Here is a 17,388-nt window from a genome sequence, read left to right as displayed (position 1 = left end):
TCTCTCTCCATGGTTCATTTTGCATATCTTACCTCCCTGCATATTTTACAATAACTATTCCAATGGGTTCTCCACTATTACATCCTTCAAAAATTATTTACTCTGTTGAACTTATCTTAATGCCGCCTGCGTTTTCAGCTGTACACAGTTATTTTCCATATACTCAATAAACTTTTTCCAATCTTCTTTAAAAGTATTTTCTTGCTCTCTTATTCTATATGTTAAATGTGCAAGTTGTGCATATTCTGTCAACTTAAGTTGCTAGTCTTCTTTAGTTGAGACCTCGCTCACTTTCCATTTTGGGACTAACAAAACATGGGCTGCACTTGCTGCATATATAAAAAACCTTTTCTGGCATTTGGGGATTTCTCCTTTTTGGAGAAAGGACTCTGGTTTGGGCAGGGGAAAAGTAATTTTAAACATTTCCCCCAGTTCATTATAAATCATTTCCCAATACTCTTTTACCTTTTTACATGCCCATGTTCTTCCATGTTTTTGAATTAGTCCAACTCTAAGAATATCCACTGTCCTTAAGAAAACAGTCTTTTTTTTGAGCTGATCCACAAGCCTGGGGGTCCAAGAATAACCATCCTCCTTAAGGAGTTCATGTTGCTGAAATACACCACTGGCTTGTGAGAATGTATTTATGTGCTGATGGAGAAGCAGGATAGATAGCAGCTCCTAGAAACGCAGTGCTGTGATCTATAGTGAGACTGAGGCATGTCCTCACCTACCACCATAGTCCTCCTGCTTCTGTCTTTCATTAAAGCTGCACAAAGCTGATGGCGCATAATAGGAAATATGTTTTGAGATCTTTAGAAGAAAGGACAGTCTTCCACTAACTGCAGAATGAAGAAAACTGAATTATTCGTAAGTTGCTTTATTTATCAATATATTTGGTGGCAGAAAGAAGCAAAGTAAGCACAATAGCCAAGGTGAAAAGTTAAAAGATCTCCCAACTCTTTATTGATTTCAGATGTTCCAATGAAGCAAATACACATACAGTACAGGAAAAAACAAAGTTGACATGGGATTCTTGTACATATATATTACAGAATACTTTGTATAGCTGGGTTAGTGATATGGGTGGTAATAAAAGGTAGTAAATTAATACAACCGAGGAGTAAGCTTGCAAAAGTTCATTTCTTCTAGTTGTGCCCATGAGCCTTCTGAAATGATGCATTGGACATCCAAGACATCCTTTGACTAGCATTTTAGAATGCATAAAACAAAGCAAGCCCTAATAAGGAAAGCACTTTTTGCTATCTTGAGGTCATAACAGGTTCTAGCATTTATTTACGTGACTCACATCCTATGCAAACACCAGCCTGTTGCATCTTGCTTCTCATGTGGCAGGGCCAAAAGAAATGTTCAGCCCATCCTCGCAGATAATATTCTATCCATCCATTCCATGCTAGCAAATGATATATACACTGGAGCCATTTCTCTCTGGATAATAAGTTAGGAGAAGAGGGCTGATCAGGGATCAGGAGCCATTGTAGGGCATTTGACATTACTGCTCATGTAGATCTCTTCAAGATCAATTTGCCTTGCTAAACAGCATAACAATACCAGTGGTAAGGGTTCTCTTACTACATGCCAAACATTGACAAAACTGGTTTATGGAGGGCAAGTGCAGATGACAGGTAGTTCTTGATTATCTGATAACTGACTAGTTGTGCCAAAGCCTTCTATTAACTCATTGATAATCATTCTGCTAATCATTCTGTTAACAAATCTGGTGTATGTGTAGACACACACTTTATGCTTACATATATGAACACTATTAAGACTATTAGTAGCTTGTCGTTATAAAATATCAAATGTTAAAAATGTAGTTCATGACCAGGTCTGGCATCACCACACAGCAATTCTTGGGACCTGACTCTGGTAGGGCCTACTAATGACATGTGACCTGTGCCTGCCCCCTCATCTACCCCCCCCCCAGCAGCCAGGACTCTAAATCAACACTGGGCACCACTTTTACATTTCCCACAATACCATGGAGTGATGCAACATAGGCATTGTGGGAAATTAAACATCAGCATCATGTCCCTGTAAGTTAGGAGGGAGTTGATTTTGCTGAGGGTCCTCTGAAAACTTGGAACCAATCAAACTGATGAAGATGAGATAAAGCACATGAAACCTACTGCCGATACATTTGATTGGTAAATTCAAAGGTAAATTGCAAGACTGTTCATTTCTACAGTTCCTGGCCATGTGCAACCTTCCTGTCTGCCCATTCTCTTTCCTAGTTTCTTTCTCCTCTTAGATTCCTCCCTCTCCTCTCAGCTCCACACCTCTCAACTCCTCTCCCTTATTCTGTACCACTCCTTGTCCCAGTCCTCCTTTCCAAGACTTCACTTCTTCCCTAGGTCTGTGCTCTCTCAGCTGCCTGATGGCTCCTTTCCCCCTGCACGTCATTCTACAATGTGCAGGAGAGTCCCCCATCCTCTGGAGAGTTCCCCACCTGGAGACTGCAAATATCTGCAGGGTGAAGGAGGGAACAGGAAACTTTCCCGCCCTCAACTTCTTTGAATTAACTTATTTTTGTCGTTTATTTGGAATGACACAGCAACTTGCTTTCATAAATGTACTTTTATCACTGAATAATGACGCACCATTTGCCCAAGCTAAAGCTCCTCTACAAAATGCCATAACCACCCCAGGAGTATTACAACACACCACTGAAAAAATGTACAAAAACCTATGACAGGATGCCTCTGAGGTGTGAAGACTGAAATGGTAGTTGAAAAGCATAGGGCAAATCCATTTTAGATCCAGCAAAACTACTTGAACATATTTCTTTTTTAAAAAAATAATGAAAAACACCACCCCTTTCCTCCCAAGCTTCTAAAATGGTCTGACAAGAAACAGTTCAATTTCATAGCTACTTGTTAAACACTGTAATTTCATTTTGGTTCCTACTCATGAGCCTTGGGAGAAGGCTCTGGGTACAAAGTGAAGTCAGAAGACTTCTGCTCTCACAATGGAGCGTTTCCCTTTCCTTTTCTCTTCACCCCCAATCCAATTCTATGTCCTCCCCCCGCATCTTCAGAATCTACTTCAGAGGGTTGGAAGACCCTGTGAAGGGGGCTTGGGGGCCCACAGGGCAGAGGAGAGGAGAGGAAAGTTCCATTGGGTGAGAGGAAATTGTTTGTGCTACTGAGTGAACATGACAGGAATTCTCAAAGAGTAGATCACATCTATTTTTCTTTTTTCTGAGTATATATCGGCAGACTTGTTCAGCTGACGGATTTATGAAATAGCAAGAATCCGACTTTGGTAAAGCAAATATTTTTGAAAAGCCACATAGAAGCTTGTGGTAGATTATATCCTTAGTAAGACCTTGGGGGTCTTCCACACAATCCATTACTTATATATAGTATAAAAATAAAGTTTTCAAAAACTATCAAGAATCAATTCAGGAGAAATTTATCTGACATGAATTTGCTTCTTGGGATTTGGAAACTAAGTGACCTATAGGGAGAAAAATGCTTAGCCATAAAATGGAATACGAAAGCAGAACTGGTGCCCACACCCTCACCCCCCCAAAAAAAGATGAATGCAGAAGAAACTCTGTGATGTCAGGAAAGTTTAGGGAGAAATAATTTCAGCAATCTAAAACAGGAGCTCTATACTAATTATCTATGTAGAATGACCACTGACAAAGAAAGAAACACATAAGGTATTAGTAATTTTACATAATTTGTTGAAAATGAGGAATAAAAAGGACTTAAAGCACTATCCTGTGCATGGTTATTAAGAAGGAAGCCACACTATGTTCAATGGGGCTGACTCCCAACCCTTTAGGTTGTGCAATCCTGTGCACATTTTCATGGGAGTAATCCCCAGTGAACTCAGTTTTCCAAATAAACAAACATTGAATTGCACTGTTAGACAACTGAATGGCACCCAAATGCATTTGGTGACACTGGAATTCCACTTCTCCCACTCTATATACGTACACCCACTAAATATATACATACATAGGTGCTACCTCCTTAAAAGTTTCCTAACATAGCATCAGTTGGTAGGTAGGTGTCTAACTTATTCATTGTACCTCTCGAAATTGTAAGCCCCCATTTGTTTGTTTTAAAAAATACTAACAATTGACATCAAGTACCATTAACCTCCAGCCTCCCAGCCTATCCCCAGAAAAAATGAAAGAAATATTTAAAACAGCCATTAGAACATTTTAAGATATGCCAGGCAATACAGCTTTTGTACCTAGTTTTACAAGTGTCTTGAAATCTGGCAACATTCTCTCTGTGTGTATGTTAATGTCCAAACAATTTCTTGACGGCAGAGGCCTCTAGGCAGAAAAGAGTCACAAAGTCTGAAAGAAAAAGAAAAAGACTGCAGAATTAGTCATTTCCAAGTGTCCCCTATGTACATATTGAGAAATGCCCCTGTGCGCCTTTAATGCGCAGTTGTACCTGTGGAATACATAACACACATAGGAGTCAAATCCTAGGGGCTTCAGCCCCACCATAAAGTATTTGAGGGGACTATGCCCCACAAAGTTGATGGGCATTCCCATTCAAATGGTGTGTCTGCACTGTGCAGGGTGAGGCTTATCTCTGGGGCCCCACAATATTTTATTCAACTTGGCACCCCTGATAGGACACGACTCAACTGAGTCTTCTTCCTGCTGCTCCTCTGTTGAGCCATGAGTTCATAGCTGCACACAGATCACAGTGCGCTCAGAATGGGAGGGTGCTATATGCTCCCTAAATAATCCTTCACTTCTCCCTCTTCGTCCCAGTTCTTAAGGCAGCAACTTAACTCACTGATAACCCCGTGGAAGTACAACCTTTTTTGGGATTGGGAGATAAGAGGTTTCCCTTGAGTCCTGTACCCAGCAGTGGACGATGTGGTGGCTTGAGAGTGTTCCCCTGTCATCCAGTTGGTTGTATTGCTGCTGCTTACCTGCTGTGGGGGAGGGCAATGGTGAAGTTGGCATGGTGCAAACAAACCAGCGGAGCCAATTCAGTCCTTCTACCAGTTTATTTGCGCCACGCCGACCTGGCCATCAACTCACATCTCTCCCTCTACCTCCCAGCAGTGATATGACTGACCAGCCCTGCATATTGAGGCTAATCTAGATGTGACTAAGGTTTTTCCCCCCAGCTTTGAAAGTCTGATTCAGTTGTTTACCTGTAAGCCAAACATGCAGGAAAGGTATCTTCTTAGAACCTTGAAGAAAGGGTCCTGAGAGTGCTTCCTGTTAAGGATCCCATCATATTTCTATCATATCCTTGCTGCAGAATGGAAGGTTGTAGATCACATAAGGATAAATCAGATGAAGAACCATTATGTTATGAGGAGTCAGATGTTTTGATATAAGCATGAGAGAAGTCAAATTCAGGCAAATGTCTGGATGCACTCACAAACTATATATGTTACACATGTAAAACTCTCTAAGGCACAAGAGTGGTTTCAACTGAAGACTTCTAGCAACCTCACTTAATAACTCATATATAAATGCAAAAACATTTTGCAAAGCTTCTGAATTTTTTGCTTCTGTGTCCACAATTAGTCGACGTATATCTTTCTGTTCTTTTCTTTTTAATTGTCATCCATCAGCAGACCAGAGGAGCAAAACTAGCAAAGCACTAGAAAATGCATTGCATTTTTTAAAAAAAAGATATGTCACAGTATATATTATTTATATTGAAGATCTGAAAAGGTAATTCCTTTTCATCCAGAAGAGATGCCTCTAAAACAATTCTGTATACAAAAAATGAAACAAAATGACAGCTCTACTTTCCAAAACAGTTTAGCATCACAACTTTTTGTTAAAAAAACACTGTTTCTATGATCTTAGGAGACATTCACCACAGGGCTAGCCACACCTTTTATTATGTGAGTGGGGCTGTCCAAGTGCCATGCTGTTTATGAGAAATAGTGAAAAAGACCACATTATTCTCTTACCTGTTTTAGTACAGTTTGGAGCTCCCTGTTTGACCATAGGTCAGACAACAGCATCCGAGCAGCTTCAGCTGCTTTTGGATAAGATCTACGGAAAAGAAAGAAGGCAAATGAGCTTTCCAGAAAAAGATGGATGACAACAACTTTCTTGCTGTTCTGCTGGCAGGTAAAGACTTTCTTGTTCCAACAGGCCTTTGGAAATTGACTAGTTTTTATTGTAATTATTGTTGTGTTTTAAACAGATTTTATATAGGTATATATAAAATATATAGGTATTTATAGGTTATATATATATATATATATATATATATATATATATATATATATATATATATATTTGCTTTCGTAGATTTTCACGGGTACAGGAATGTAGGTTTTGGTGTCTTCGGGTGTCTTCCCGTGTAAGAGTCGGGGTGTCTGGGCGACGTTTCGACGAGGTCTCACTCGTCATCTTCAGGCTGGTGCTTTCGGCCTACATATATATATATATATATATATATATATTTGCTTTCGTAGATTTTCACGGGTACAGGAATGCAGGTTTTGGTGTCTTCGGGTGTCTTCCCGTGTAAGAGTCGGGGTGTCTGGGCGACGTTTCGACGAGGTCTCACTCGTCATCTTCAGGCTGGTGCTTTCGGCTTCTTGTTACTGGAACAGAGCAGAATCTGGTGTTTGAGTTCCTATAAATACTGTTGAGGGGTGTGGTGGAATGTAGGTTGAGGGGTGTGGTGGAATGTAGGTGTGGTGGAATGTAGGTCTGGCAGGCGGGACGTGTCGTCACGCTTGTTCATGTTGTGAGGGTGTTTCTCTATCTCGATGGCTTCCATGATTATTCTCTTGTGGTGATGTTCCATGTTAAAGAGCAATTTGGAATCTGCAAAATTAATTTCGTGTCCTGTTTCTTTCATGTGTTGGAAAAGAGAGGAAGTTTTTTCTTCTTTTTTGACGGCATTCTTGTGTTCTGCGATACGTGCATTTATTCGTCTGTTTGTTTGTCCAATGTACGTGGCTGGGCAGACTTTGCAGGGTATTTCATAGACTCCATCCAGTAGCCAAACTATAATGGCACCTCCGGATGCTGCACCCCCCTGCAATCCCTACACAGATCTGGCTGGCACAAGGCACAAAACCACAGCTCGCCCCTATACACGAAGCCAAGCCAGAGCACAACTAAATGCAGCACAGCCATCTTCTCAGAAAAACTCTTCACAAGCTCAAGAGGTCAAGACACGAAAGCTTTAGCAACTAATCTACACTTAATGACCCACCCAGTGGTATTCAGAATATCACTCATGAAATCACTCAAGATATCCCTCAAGTAATTAAGGAACAAAAGAAGAAAAGGCACACTAATCTAGGAACTTCCTCTCTGCCCAGAACGTTGGAGGCTATACACCACACCCCTCAACAGTATTTATAGGAACTCAAACACCAGATTCTGCTCTGTTCCAGTAACAAGAAGCCGAAAGCACCAGCCTGAAGATGACGAGTGAGACCTCGTCGAAACGTCGCCCAGACACCCCGACTCTTACACGGGAAGACACCCGAAGACACCAAAACCTGCATATATATATATATATATATATATATATATATATATATATATATATAATGGCCTCAGTCTAGTATACCTGAAGGAGCGTCTCCACCCCCATCATTCCACCCAGACACTGAGGTCCAGTGCCAAAGGCCTTCTGGTGGTTCCCTCGCTGCAAGAAGCCAAGTTACAGGGAACCAGGCAGAGAGCCTTCTCGGTAGTGGCACCCACTCTGTGGAACGCCCTTCCATCCGATGTCAAAGAGAAAAACAACTACCAGACTGTTAGAAGACATCTGAAGGCAGCTCTGTTTAGGGAAGCTTTTAATATTTGACAGACTATTGTATTTTAATATTTTGTTGGAAGATGCCCAGATGGGTGGGGTATAAATAATAAATTATTATTATTATTAAGTAATTTAGTGGGCCTTTGGGGATGAATTCAAACCACTGGAGAGTTACAGCATCTGCTGAGGTTGTAGAGACTGATATGGGAAAGACATGTTTGATGTGATGTTGCAGGTGTACTATGGCATTTCTTTTTTCTGTACTCCTCCCTCTGGCTCATCCATGTGGTGCTAAATCTTGGTTTAGTGTTACATGCAAATCTTCAGAATGTAGTTTACAAAATAAACTACAATAGCCAAAGTTTAAAATGCCATTCAGTGGACAGCAGCCACCACCAACCCCATTCCATGGTATTAATGAGTCTCTAGGTATGCCAGGTTCAAAGTTAAGGGCAGCGCTGAGGAGCTTTACAAAGCCCATCATCTCTGACTTTTGGCCATGCTGGCTGGGCCTGATGGAAACTGGGATCAAATAACAACAAGAGGACCACAGGTTTCCCATCAGTGGTTTAGGAAAACAAACTCGGTATCTGAGACTCACACTAACCACAGCTTTTAAAAATGCTTATGGTGAGGTGTCAGTGTTCTGCAATAAATAAATTAGAAATGGAAAAGTTCTAAGCTGCACATATATATGATATGCAAAGAAAGGGATATATTCAAATCATGGTTCAAATCTCTCATATGCCCACTTTTCGTCACCATTACTCACCCATTACGGCATAGGCCTACAACATTATTTATCAAGCTGCCTGTCAGGTAGGGCTTAGCCATTTGTGGGTTGGACATGATTAGGTTCCTCAGTGTGTAGCAAGCAGATGTCATAATGTCCCCATAGTTGCTGGAACCTGGAGCCTGGAGGGCCAGGAGACGGGTCACATCTGGGAGCACCTGATTAGCTGAAGGGCAGAAACAGATTACCATTAAATACAACTCAAAAAAGCTATTGAGTTGTCTAAAACTCAAAAGGGTTACTGAAACTAAATAAGCATTACTCAATAAGGTCTACAATCGGGCATAAGGGGAATATTAGTCACCCTTGGGAGTTGTAGCAACAGATCCCACTTTTGCTAAAAAGCAAAATTATCAGGTGGGAAGAGCCACAGCAGATCAGCTTCAGGTAGTGATGTAGTTCATGTAGCTGTGACTGTGGGTACCAAGCCTAACCTAACACACCTGCCCCCCACAAACCCCAACCAACAGCATTTTACATGAGAGAGATAGCATCATCCGGAGGGTAAATAATTCTTTGCTTATTCTCAGTTGCTTTTTAGATCATTAGACAGACCTGCTGATCTTGAACAAACATGAAAGCACAAAACTGGATGAGAACAGAAAAATGTTGAACCAGCTTCTCACCGATGAACACTTTACAGTGGTACCTCTGGTTACATACACTTCAGGTTGCAGACTCCGCTAACCAAGAAATAGTACCTCAGGTTAAGAACTCTGCTTCAGGATGAGAACAGAAATCATGCTCCAGCGGCGCGGCGGCAGCAGGAGGCCCCATTAGCTAAAGTGGTGCTTCAGGTTAAGAACAGTTTCAGGTTAAGAACGGACCTCCGGAACAAATTAAGTACTTAACCCGAGGTACCACTGTATTGTGATAGAAGAGATTTAAACACTCTGATCATATAGCAGAGTGGGACTTTTGAAAAGAAATGACATATATGAAGAAAAGCGTGTGAATGGAAAGAAAGGAAAATAGGTAGAATACAAAATGGTGCCTACCCATTGTTTTGTGTAGAATAGGGTGTCGAGACATATTGCTCAGCAAGGATGTTCCAGAGCGAACTACTTCAGCATTAGTGGACTGCAGAAGGCGTGCTATACGGGGCAAACCTTTCTCCTTTAGACCAATCAACTGGCTCATTGCATTTGACATCTAGAAAAAAATAATAATTAGGCATTTCTAGAGTTTTGGGGTGGTAGCCAGCATACATCATACACAGAGTGTCTACTATCATCAGTTAACAAAGTGCTTTTCCAGATGTCTAACCAGATGTGGAAGGCAAAATAAGGCATTTACCAGTCCTCTGCTTGCAGTCAGATTTTGCAGGGCTCCAGCACAAGCTTCCAAAGTAGCATCTTTCTTGCTCTGGTCCATCAGAGACAGATATGTGCGGATGGCATCTGAATGGTACAACCAGCTGGACCCCCTGGGTTTATAGTCCTCTTCAGGAAGAGGTAGGTCATAGTCATCATACTAAGGGTAAATAAGAATAATTAAAATATCTAAGAAGTTGAAATAAAAAAATTCCTTCTAGTAGCACCTTAAAGACCAACTAAGTTAGTTCTTGGTATGAGCTTTCGTGTGCATGCACACTTCTTCAGATACACAGTTGAAGAAGTTGAAGTTTTACAAAAGTTGAAGTTGAAGTTTTACAAAAGAACCCCTCTTTTTTAACCCATGTTTTGCAAAAGAACCCCATTTTACTTATTTATTACACAAAACTAATATTAAACTGTTTTTGAATATTGCATTTTTCAATTGCTGAAACCCACCCTGGGACTTTATGGTGAAAGGCAGGCGGGAAATTGAAATAACCATCATCCAATGTTGCCTTTAACACAAGGCAATGATGTAGCTCTATGCACTAAATCTCACCTCCAGCTTTCCACCTCTGTTGTTGAAGCAGCCAGTCAGGGTTTTGTCTGTGTAACTGTTCCTGGCCATGTGGTTGAGCTGCGTGTATTTATTAGGCACCTCAGCGTCAAGGCGGTAGGACAGATTGTGCAGGATACAGATGCAGTTCTCCACAGACTAAAACAAAGAAAATGAAATAACCAGTCGCTTCTCTCAGTTGTCAGTGCATAAATACTTTACACAGGGCAGGAGTCTTTAAAAAAAGACATTGCTGTAAAAATAATTCTCAGTTTACAATTCTGGCAATGTTAACCAGAGTTATATCAGCTGATGAACAAACATTACTCTACGTCTGACTTGTACCTTGTCATCTGGCCGGTTGGCAGCCACACAGTTCTGAGAATAAGCCATTACAGAGTCAATCAGTCCAGGGTGGTTCCTCATGGTTTGACGTCCAACATCTGCAGAACTCAGGTTCCTAGAGGGAACACACATTTTATAAATCAAAGGGAGAAGTAATCAGATCAGTCAAGCACCTCAGTTACTGCGCTCACCAATCTCTCTCTAGTTCTCTTTGATTCAATGAGGGTGAAATTCCCCTATACAGAGAGCATGTGGAATATATCGCAGACCTATTCCACAAAATAGATCTGCTCCTAAGCAGAACTATTAGCTTCATGGCAGCTTTCTTTCTAAAGCTAATATCTGGGATCACAGCTGGGGAATAAATGGTTAAACCTCCCCTCCCCACATGCTGTAGTCCTCAATGAAAATCATCTGCAATATCTACTATTAACTTTTCTTTTTCTTTTTAAGCCCAATATCGGCTGTGTACATATTACTGGCTTAAAACACATCTCAGTCTTTATTTTGCTCAATTTGAATTAAAGATGATTTAGGGGGAAACACATCAAAATGCTGTATTTCATAAAGAATGGCAGGATAGATATAGGCTAGATATGGATTATGCCAAATGTGGTATGCACACTGCTTCCAAAACCATTGGTGGGAGCACACTGGGTGCAAAGTAAAAGGGAGTGTGTACACAGCCAGGGTTTCTAATAATGCATTTAGCATTGGGTCTAGCTTGGTCCCAAAAGCTGCATATGCCGAGAGAAACAGGGTGCTTTAATATTAGCTGATTCTAATCATTTAAATAACTATTCAAAAATAATGTTTTTAAGAGGGTGAATATAATATCTGAAAGCTCATTAATCCAAGTACAGTGGTACCTTGGTTTTCAAACACCTTGGTACTCAAACACCTTGGTTTTCAATCACCAAAAACCCAGAAGTAAGTGTTCTGGTTTTTGAACGTTTTTCAGAAGCCGAACATCCGATGCGGCTGTTGGCCATTGTTTCTGGGGCACCTGCACCAATCAGAAGCTGCACCTTGGCTTTCGAACATTTTGAAAGTCAAACAGATTTCTGGAATGGTTTAAGTTTGGCGCTTTTGTTTTTGCTATTTATTTTGTGTTTTTGTTTTTGAGGCTTTTTCGGTTAATTTGTTTTTGTGACTGTGTGGAACCCAGTTCAGCTACTGATTGATTGATTGATTGATTGTGTGTGTGACTAAGGAAATGGATAAAAGCCCCCCATCCAAACAATGACTATCATCAGTGCAGGTAAGAATTTTTTTTAAAATTTTTATCATCTACAATACTGTCTTATTTATTTTATAGTACAGTACATTGATTATTGCTTTCATTTTATGGATCAATGGTCTCATGTTATAATTGCCGTTTTAGGGGTTGTTTTTAAAAGTCTGGAATGGATTAATCTGTTTTGCATTACTTTCTATGGGAAAGCGCACCTTGGCTTTGGAATGCTTTGGTTTTGGAACGGACTTCCGGAACGGATTAAGTTTGAAAACCAAGGTACCACTGTAATTTAACAATTCTGGTTGGTTTTCCAGGGGTTGCAAGGAAGTCTGAGAACTTTCCCCTTTCGATAGCTCAAACTCATCTCCTTTTGCTCAGCTACACTACCATAAAGTCTGATGCTTGCCAAGTTTCATAACACAACTATTAAGACGAAACAATCTTTCAAAATGTTTGAGGGCAAATGCAAATATTTTGTTTGATCAAAGGAAATAGTGCTGTTTGGATGGTTATAGCTAATGTCTTCAAGACACTGGTTTTTCTCACATGAGGCTTACTTCACCATACTGTGTCAAGATGCTGAGATTTTTTTTAACAGAGACCATTTCTGATACACAAACAAGCTCTAACTAGTTTTAAGGTCACTATGGAGCTATTTTTACTGTTTTCCCTTCAGACTCCCAAAGGTTGAAGAATGCTTCCATTTTGCACTGAGACACCGGTTCTGAGAGATCTCCATTGGCTCCCAGTACGTTTCCGAGCACAATTCAAAGTGTTGGTGCTGATCTTTAAAGCCCTAAATGGCCTCAGTCCTGCATACCTGAAGGAGCGTCTCCACCCCCATCGTTCAGCCCGGACACTGAGATCCAGTGCCGAGGGCCTTCTGGCAGTTCCCTCATTGCGAGAAGTGAGGTTACAGGGAACCAGACAGAGGGACTTCTCGGTAGTGGTGCCCACCCTGTGGAACACCCTCCCTTCAGATGTGAAGGAAATAAGTAGCTATCCTGTTTTTAAAAGACATCTGAAGGCAGCCCTGTTCAGGGAAGTTCTTAATATTTAACGCTGTATTGTTTTTAATACTTGATTGGGAGCTGCCCAGAGTGGCTGGGGTATAAATAATAAATTGTTGTTGTTGTTGTTGTTGTTGTTGTTGCAGTAGTAGTAGTAGTAGTAGTAAGGGAGCTCTCTCTCCATTATCTATCTAAGCAAGAATGGAAATAATCTAGTATTGTACAGTGAGTTTACAAGCTGCTTATATCAGCTTGTTAGACCCCTGGACCAAGAAAGCTGCAGTCACTGATGCAGTTCATCTTTTTCATTTCAGCAAACAATGGTACTTTTAGTTCATGTGTGTGCTTGAGGTGTGAACTGCTGCTGCTCAATCCCTTAAGGGTGAACTTCTAATTGTGTAACTGTTCCATTGGCTTATTCAGTGATTCTCATATGCTGACAGTCGAGCATTGCTGGAGATCAGTAAGAGAAACTGCAAGTCAGGACTAATACGTTCATGCCAAGGAGTTTGATAGCTTTTCCTAAGCATGAATAAAACTACTGCTTGCCAACTAAGAGGCTTCCTACAGTTTAAAAGGGGTGGTTGTAGAGGACTAGGGAATCTAATGAAGAAAACCAATATGGAGGGCAATTCAAAAGAAAGTCATTGCCAGAGGCAGTCATTAAAATTCGATGAGGAGCAAGTAGAAGGTTTGTGTGTTTTTTAACATGCAGGTGAAGAACGTTTGGTCAGAGTACCAGCACACACCTGGCACCTGCGCCTCCAGTCTTTATGCATACAACAAAAATACATCTCGATGACTGCAATGAGAATGGTTGAGAAGCTTCATTTTGTGCAGAATCGGACAGTGCTTGATGCAAACTTAAGGGAACTTCACTGTCTGTCAATTTAAAGGCTGGCACTTAACCTTTTAACTTTTACAACCCGAAATAGCTTTGTGCTCAAACTACCACACCTCACATGCTTCTCAGTAATACTGGGAATCTGCATCTACTGGGCCTGAAATCTCTGAGTCCAGTCCCTCTATAGCTCTATTTTCATTCTGGTTTGTTACTAGAATAGGGAACCAAAATCAGTGAATCAATGACCTTCTCGGAATACCACTTTCATTGGAATCTTGGCTTACAATTCCAAGTCTTTTTCAGACATGGAGCTCTACAATGGATTGCTCTACCCAGCATGGTATGCCTGGTATATATTGAATTTTAAGTGACAAGCAAAAAACCTTTCAATTCAGCCAAGCTTTTAAATATTTCTTTTATCTTAAAATTTTAAACTTCAAATCCCACTGCTGGAATGTGAAATGCTTGCAACATTCTAGTGACTTTTGGGGTTGTCCCAATTGTAGACAATTTCTGAGAGTTTATTGTTGACCAATACGGCTATTCTTTGTTTCTTAAAATTTTTAAACTCTTGGACTCTTAATTGCACTTTCATACATTATTTGTTTTGTTGCTTTAATTTTTGCATACTGATTTGAAATCATTGATAAAAGACAGTATATCAACACTCTAAATTACATACATAACATAAATGCACCTCCGTTTTTTCAATATGATCAAAATACTAATATGTCTGTTGACCTACCTCAGACAGCCAGTGGCATTGAAGAATACCTCTGGGTCAATAATTTCTCTTGATCTAGTACTAACACCATCAGACCAGCCAGAAAAAGGTATAATAACACGATCAGTCAGAACAGGAAGAGCTTCATGTATTAAATCTTCTTTCAGTTCATCTGTGGACGATAAGTTCCAGAGCAATCCTGGAAAGCAAATACATGAGACACATTGCTATAGCTTCCTGTCATTCTCATTTAGATTCATAATAATAATAATTTTATTATTTATACCTGCCCATCTGGCTGGGATTCCCCAGCCACTCTGGGTGGCTCCCAGCAGAACATTAAAAACAGAATAAAACTTCAGACATTAAAAACTTCCCTAAATAGGGATTCAAGAGGAAACTGTAAAACTAATAGGTATTCTGAAAGTGAGTCACCAAATGTTCATGGAAGGCATTCAAGCTACAGTCATGTTAAAATAAATTCTACCTGCCTCACTGCCTGCTTATGAATGATACTGGGAATCTATGCCTACTAGGCCTGAAATCTCTGATACCACATAGCTTTATTTCTGTTCTGGTGTGTTACTGGGATAGGGAAGAAAAAAACCAGGGAACCAAAATATCAGTCTAGAAGATTGCCTTTCCTTTTAACAAACTGGTAGTGTTTTTTTATTAAATTACAACTTCTCTTCCACTTGCTGCATTAAATGAAAAAGCACTAATACTGAGGTTTTCCAATACAGTGGTACCTCAGTTTACGAACAGTCTGTTTATGAATTATTCCGTCTACGAACTCCGCAAAACCGGAAGTCGTGTTCCGGCTTGCGAACTTTACCTATGAACGGAATCCGAATGATGGAAGGGTACCGGCGGCAGGAGGCCTCATTAGGGAACGGATTTGGTTTAAGAACGGACTTCTGGAATGGATTAAGTTTGTAAACCAAGGTACCACTGTATACAAATATATTGAAGTTTAGTCAATTTTAGGTTACCTATATCGAGGGCTTCCACCTGCACAACAAGACTTACTCTTCTCTCCCCAATCTGTTCAGGGTTTGGCGGGGAGCACAGGGAGCATACAGAGTGAAGAGAGGGAGGAAGTTCCATTGTGCAGGTATAACTCCTTGCGCCAATGGGAAACCTTTGTTGGACACAACCCAATATTTATGCACTAATTCGTATTAGTGATTTCCTGTTCCAGTTACTCCAACATTGTTATAAAAGGGTGGGGATACCTGTCAGCTGCTTCTGTATCTCTGTGCTCCCAGTCCTTCTCAGGAGGCTCACACATTCTCGAATTCCATTCTGACGGCGGGTTTCTAGCTTGTTGGTTGGATTTCTGAAAACTAAGTTTCGGAGGGCCCCAGCTGCAGCCTGTTGCACGTTCTCATCTGGGCTGCGGAGAAGCTCAATAAGCTTGGAAATACCACCAAGCCGATAGACCTAACAAAGAAGGGATTTAAATGTTTCTTGATCAAAACTGTTAAGAAACCTCTCTTGTGTTTTCTGCAGATAGAAAGCATCCGTGTTGAAGGTTAACATATGATGTATATGTGTAGTGTTGAACTACTACAGGCTTTACTGTGAATATTCATTCATTTAATTTATTTATTAAATCTGTATACTTCCCCACATCTGTAGAGCTCAGGGAAGTTCACAGCATAAAAATACAAAACAAAAAAACATAATAATATAAACATAATAATCACACGATAAAGTGCATAATAAAAACAAAAACAAAACAATAACGCCCTCCCCCTATATATGTCTATGTGCCCCATATAGTAGGTTTTATTGCATGCATAAACTGCTGCTTCCTATTGCACATGATAGCATTAAGAGTTTATAGAGTGTTCCTTGAGGTCCCAAATCTCTTCTTCCTTTAAAATAATGAACCAATGCTTTTGATTGGTTCAAAAGCCACCTTGGTGCACAGGTCACTCACTATACGTGAAGAAAGGAACGCTTTGCTGATGAGTCAGGGCAGTTTCTGCAATTCAGCAGTTCAGGTGATAGCAGTCTAGGTTCCAACATGCCATGTACCGTAGGGAAAAGGGTGTGCTCTTGTTCGTTGACTGCTGAAAGCTCTGGTCTAGACCTCACTTGGTTCAATGACCCTTGTACAATATTATTTGAAAAGGTGGAAGTGAGACTGGAAAGCTTATGTGTTAAAGAGGAAATGGGTGCTGCTCTAGGAAAGCCAGACTAGTCATGATGTAGAAAGTAAATATAAACGAACTGTCTATTACAAATGGTTTAAGTTGTTGGACAGGCAATTAATCGGGATCACTGCCCTGATATTTTATGACATGGCACTATAGAAATACTTATTATAAATAAAAAATAATTTGGAATAAGTGCTTGCCTACTGGTCATAATTATTCCTCAAAATACTTTTTATCTCGCTCCTTCCATTGCCTAGTGGATAGGCATCATGGTTTGATATTAAAGCAAATGATATGTCCCAAACAGGTATTTTTTCCAAAAGTGTGCAAGATTTATTTGCCCTCATTGCAAGTTTGTTCTGAGTAAATTTTGGAAAAGAATATACCCATGAAGACAGCATGGTTATGTTATTCAGTAAAGTATCATTTTTGTTAATGCCATGATAATATGGACAATGTTAGCTGGATCCTGGCCTGCACCCAGCTTTGGCTAACAGGGATGCAGGCTGGGGACTTGGGCTGTGCCAGGGGGTGGAGCCAATGGAGCAGGTAGGCTTCCCTTGGATCCACCCCTTGCCCATTTAAGCAACTCACACCTGGGGCACTACCTGTTTGTTCCTTTGCCAGCTTTTCCCCCCTGC

At 40.5% G+C, this 17,388-nt stretch overlaps 1 protein-coding gene across 1 annotated transcript in view; it reads right to left on the bottom strand.

Annotated features, from left to right (window-relative positions):
- Positions 1-936: 936 nt before the first annotated feature.
- Positions 937-17,388, bottom strand: part of PKP1 (plakophilin 1) — a 47,129-nt gene continuing 30,677 nt past the window's right edge. Inside the window, exons 5-14 of the mRNA XM_082227418.1 lie at positions 15,818-16,025; positions 14,604-14,781; positions 10,768-10,882; positions 10,426-10,581; positions 9,847-10,023; positions 9,549-9,702; positions 8,530-8,716; positions 5,938-6,022; positions 5,161-5,264; positions 937-4,339 (exon numbers count right to left, since the gene is read on the bottom strand). Of these exons, the coding sequence (XP_082083544.1) occupies positions 5,193-5,264; positions 5,938-6,022; positions 8,530-8,716; positions 9,549-9,702; positions 9,847-10,023; positions 10,426-10,581; positions 10,768-10,882; positions 14,604-14,781; positions 15,818-16,025 (1,332 nt within the window). The 3' untranslated portion in view covers positions 937-4,339; positions 5,161-5,192. The remainder of the gene's footprint in view (positions 4,340-5,160; positions 5,265-5,937; positions 6,023-8,529; positions 8,717-9,548; positions 9,703-9,846; positions 10,024-10,425; positions 10,582-10,767; positions 10,883-14,603; positions 14,782-15,817; positions 16,026-17,388) is intronic.

Source organism: Podarcis vaucheri (assembly GCF_965113315.1).
Source record: "Podarcis vaucheri genome assembly, chromosome: 6".
In the NCBI taxonomy this organism is placed as follows: domain Eukaryota; kingdom Metazoa; phylum Chordata; class Lepidosauria; order Squamata; family Lacertidae; genus Podarcis; species Podarcis vaucheri.
The sequence above is the reverse complement of the archived record's forward strand: the minus strand, read 5'-3'. Positions and strand labels throughout refer to the sequence as shown.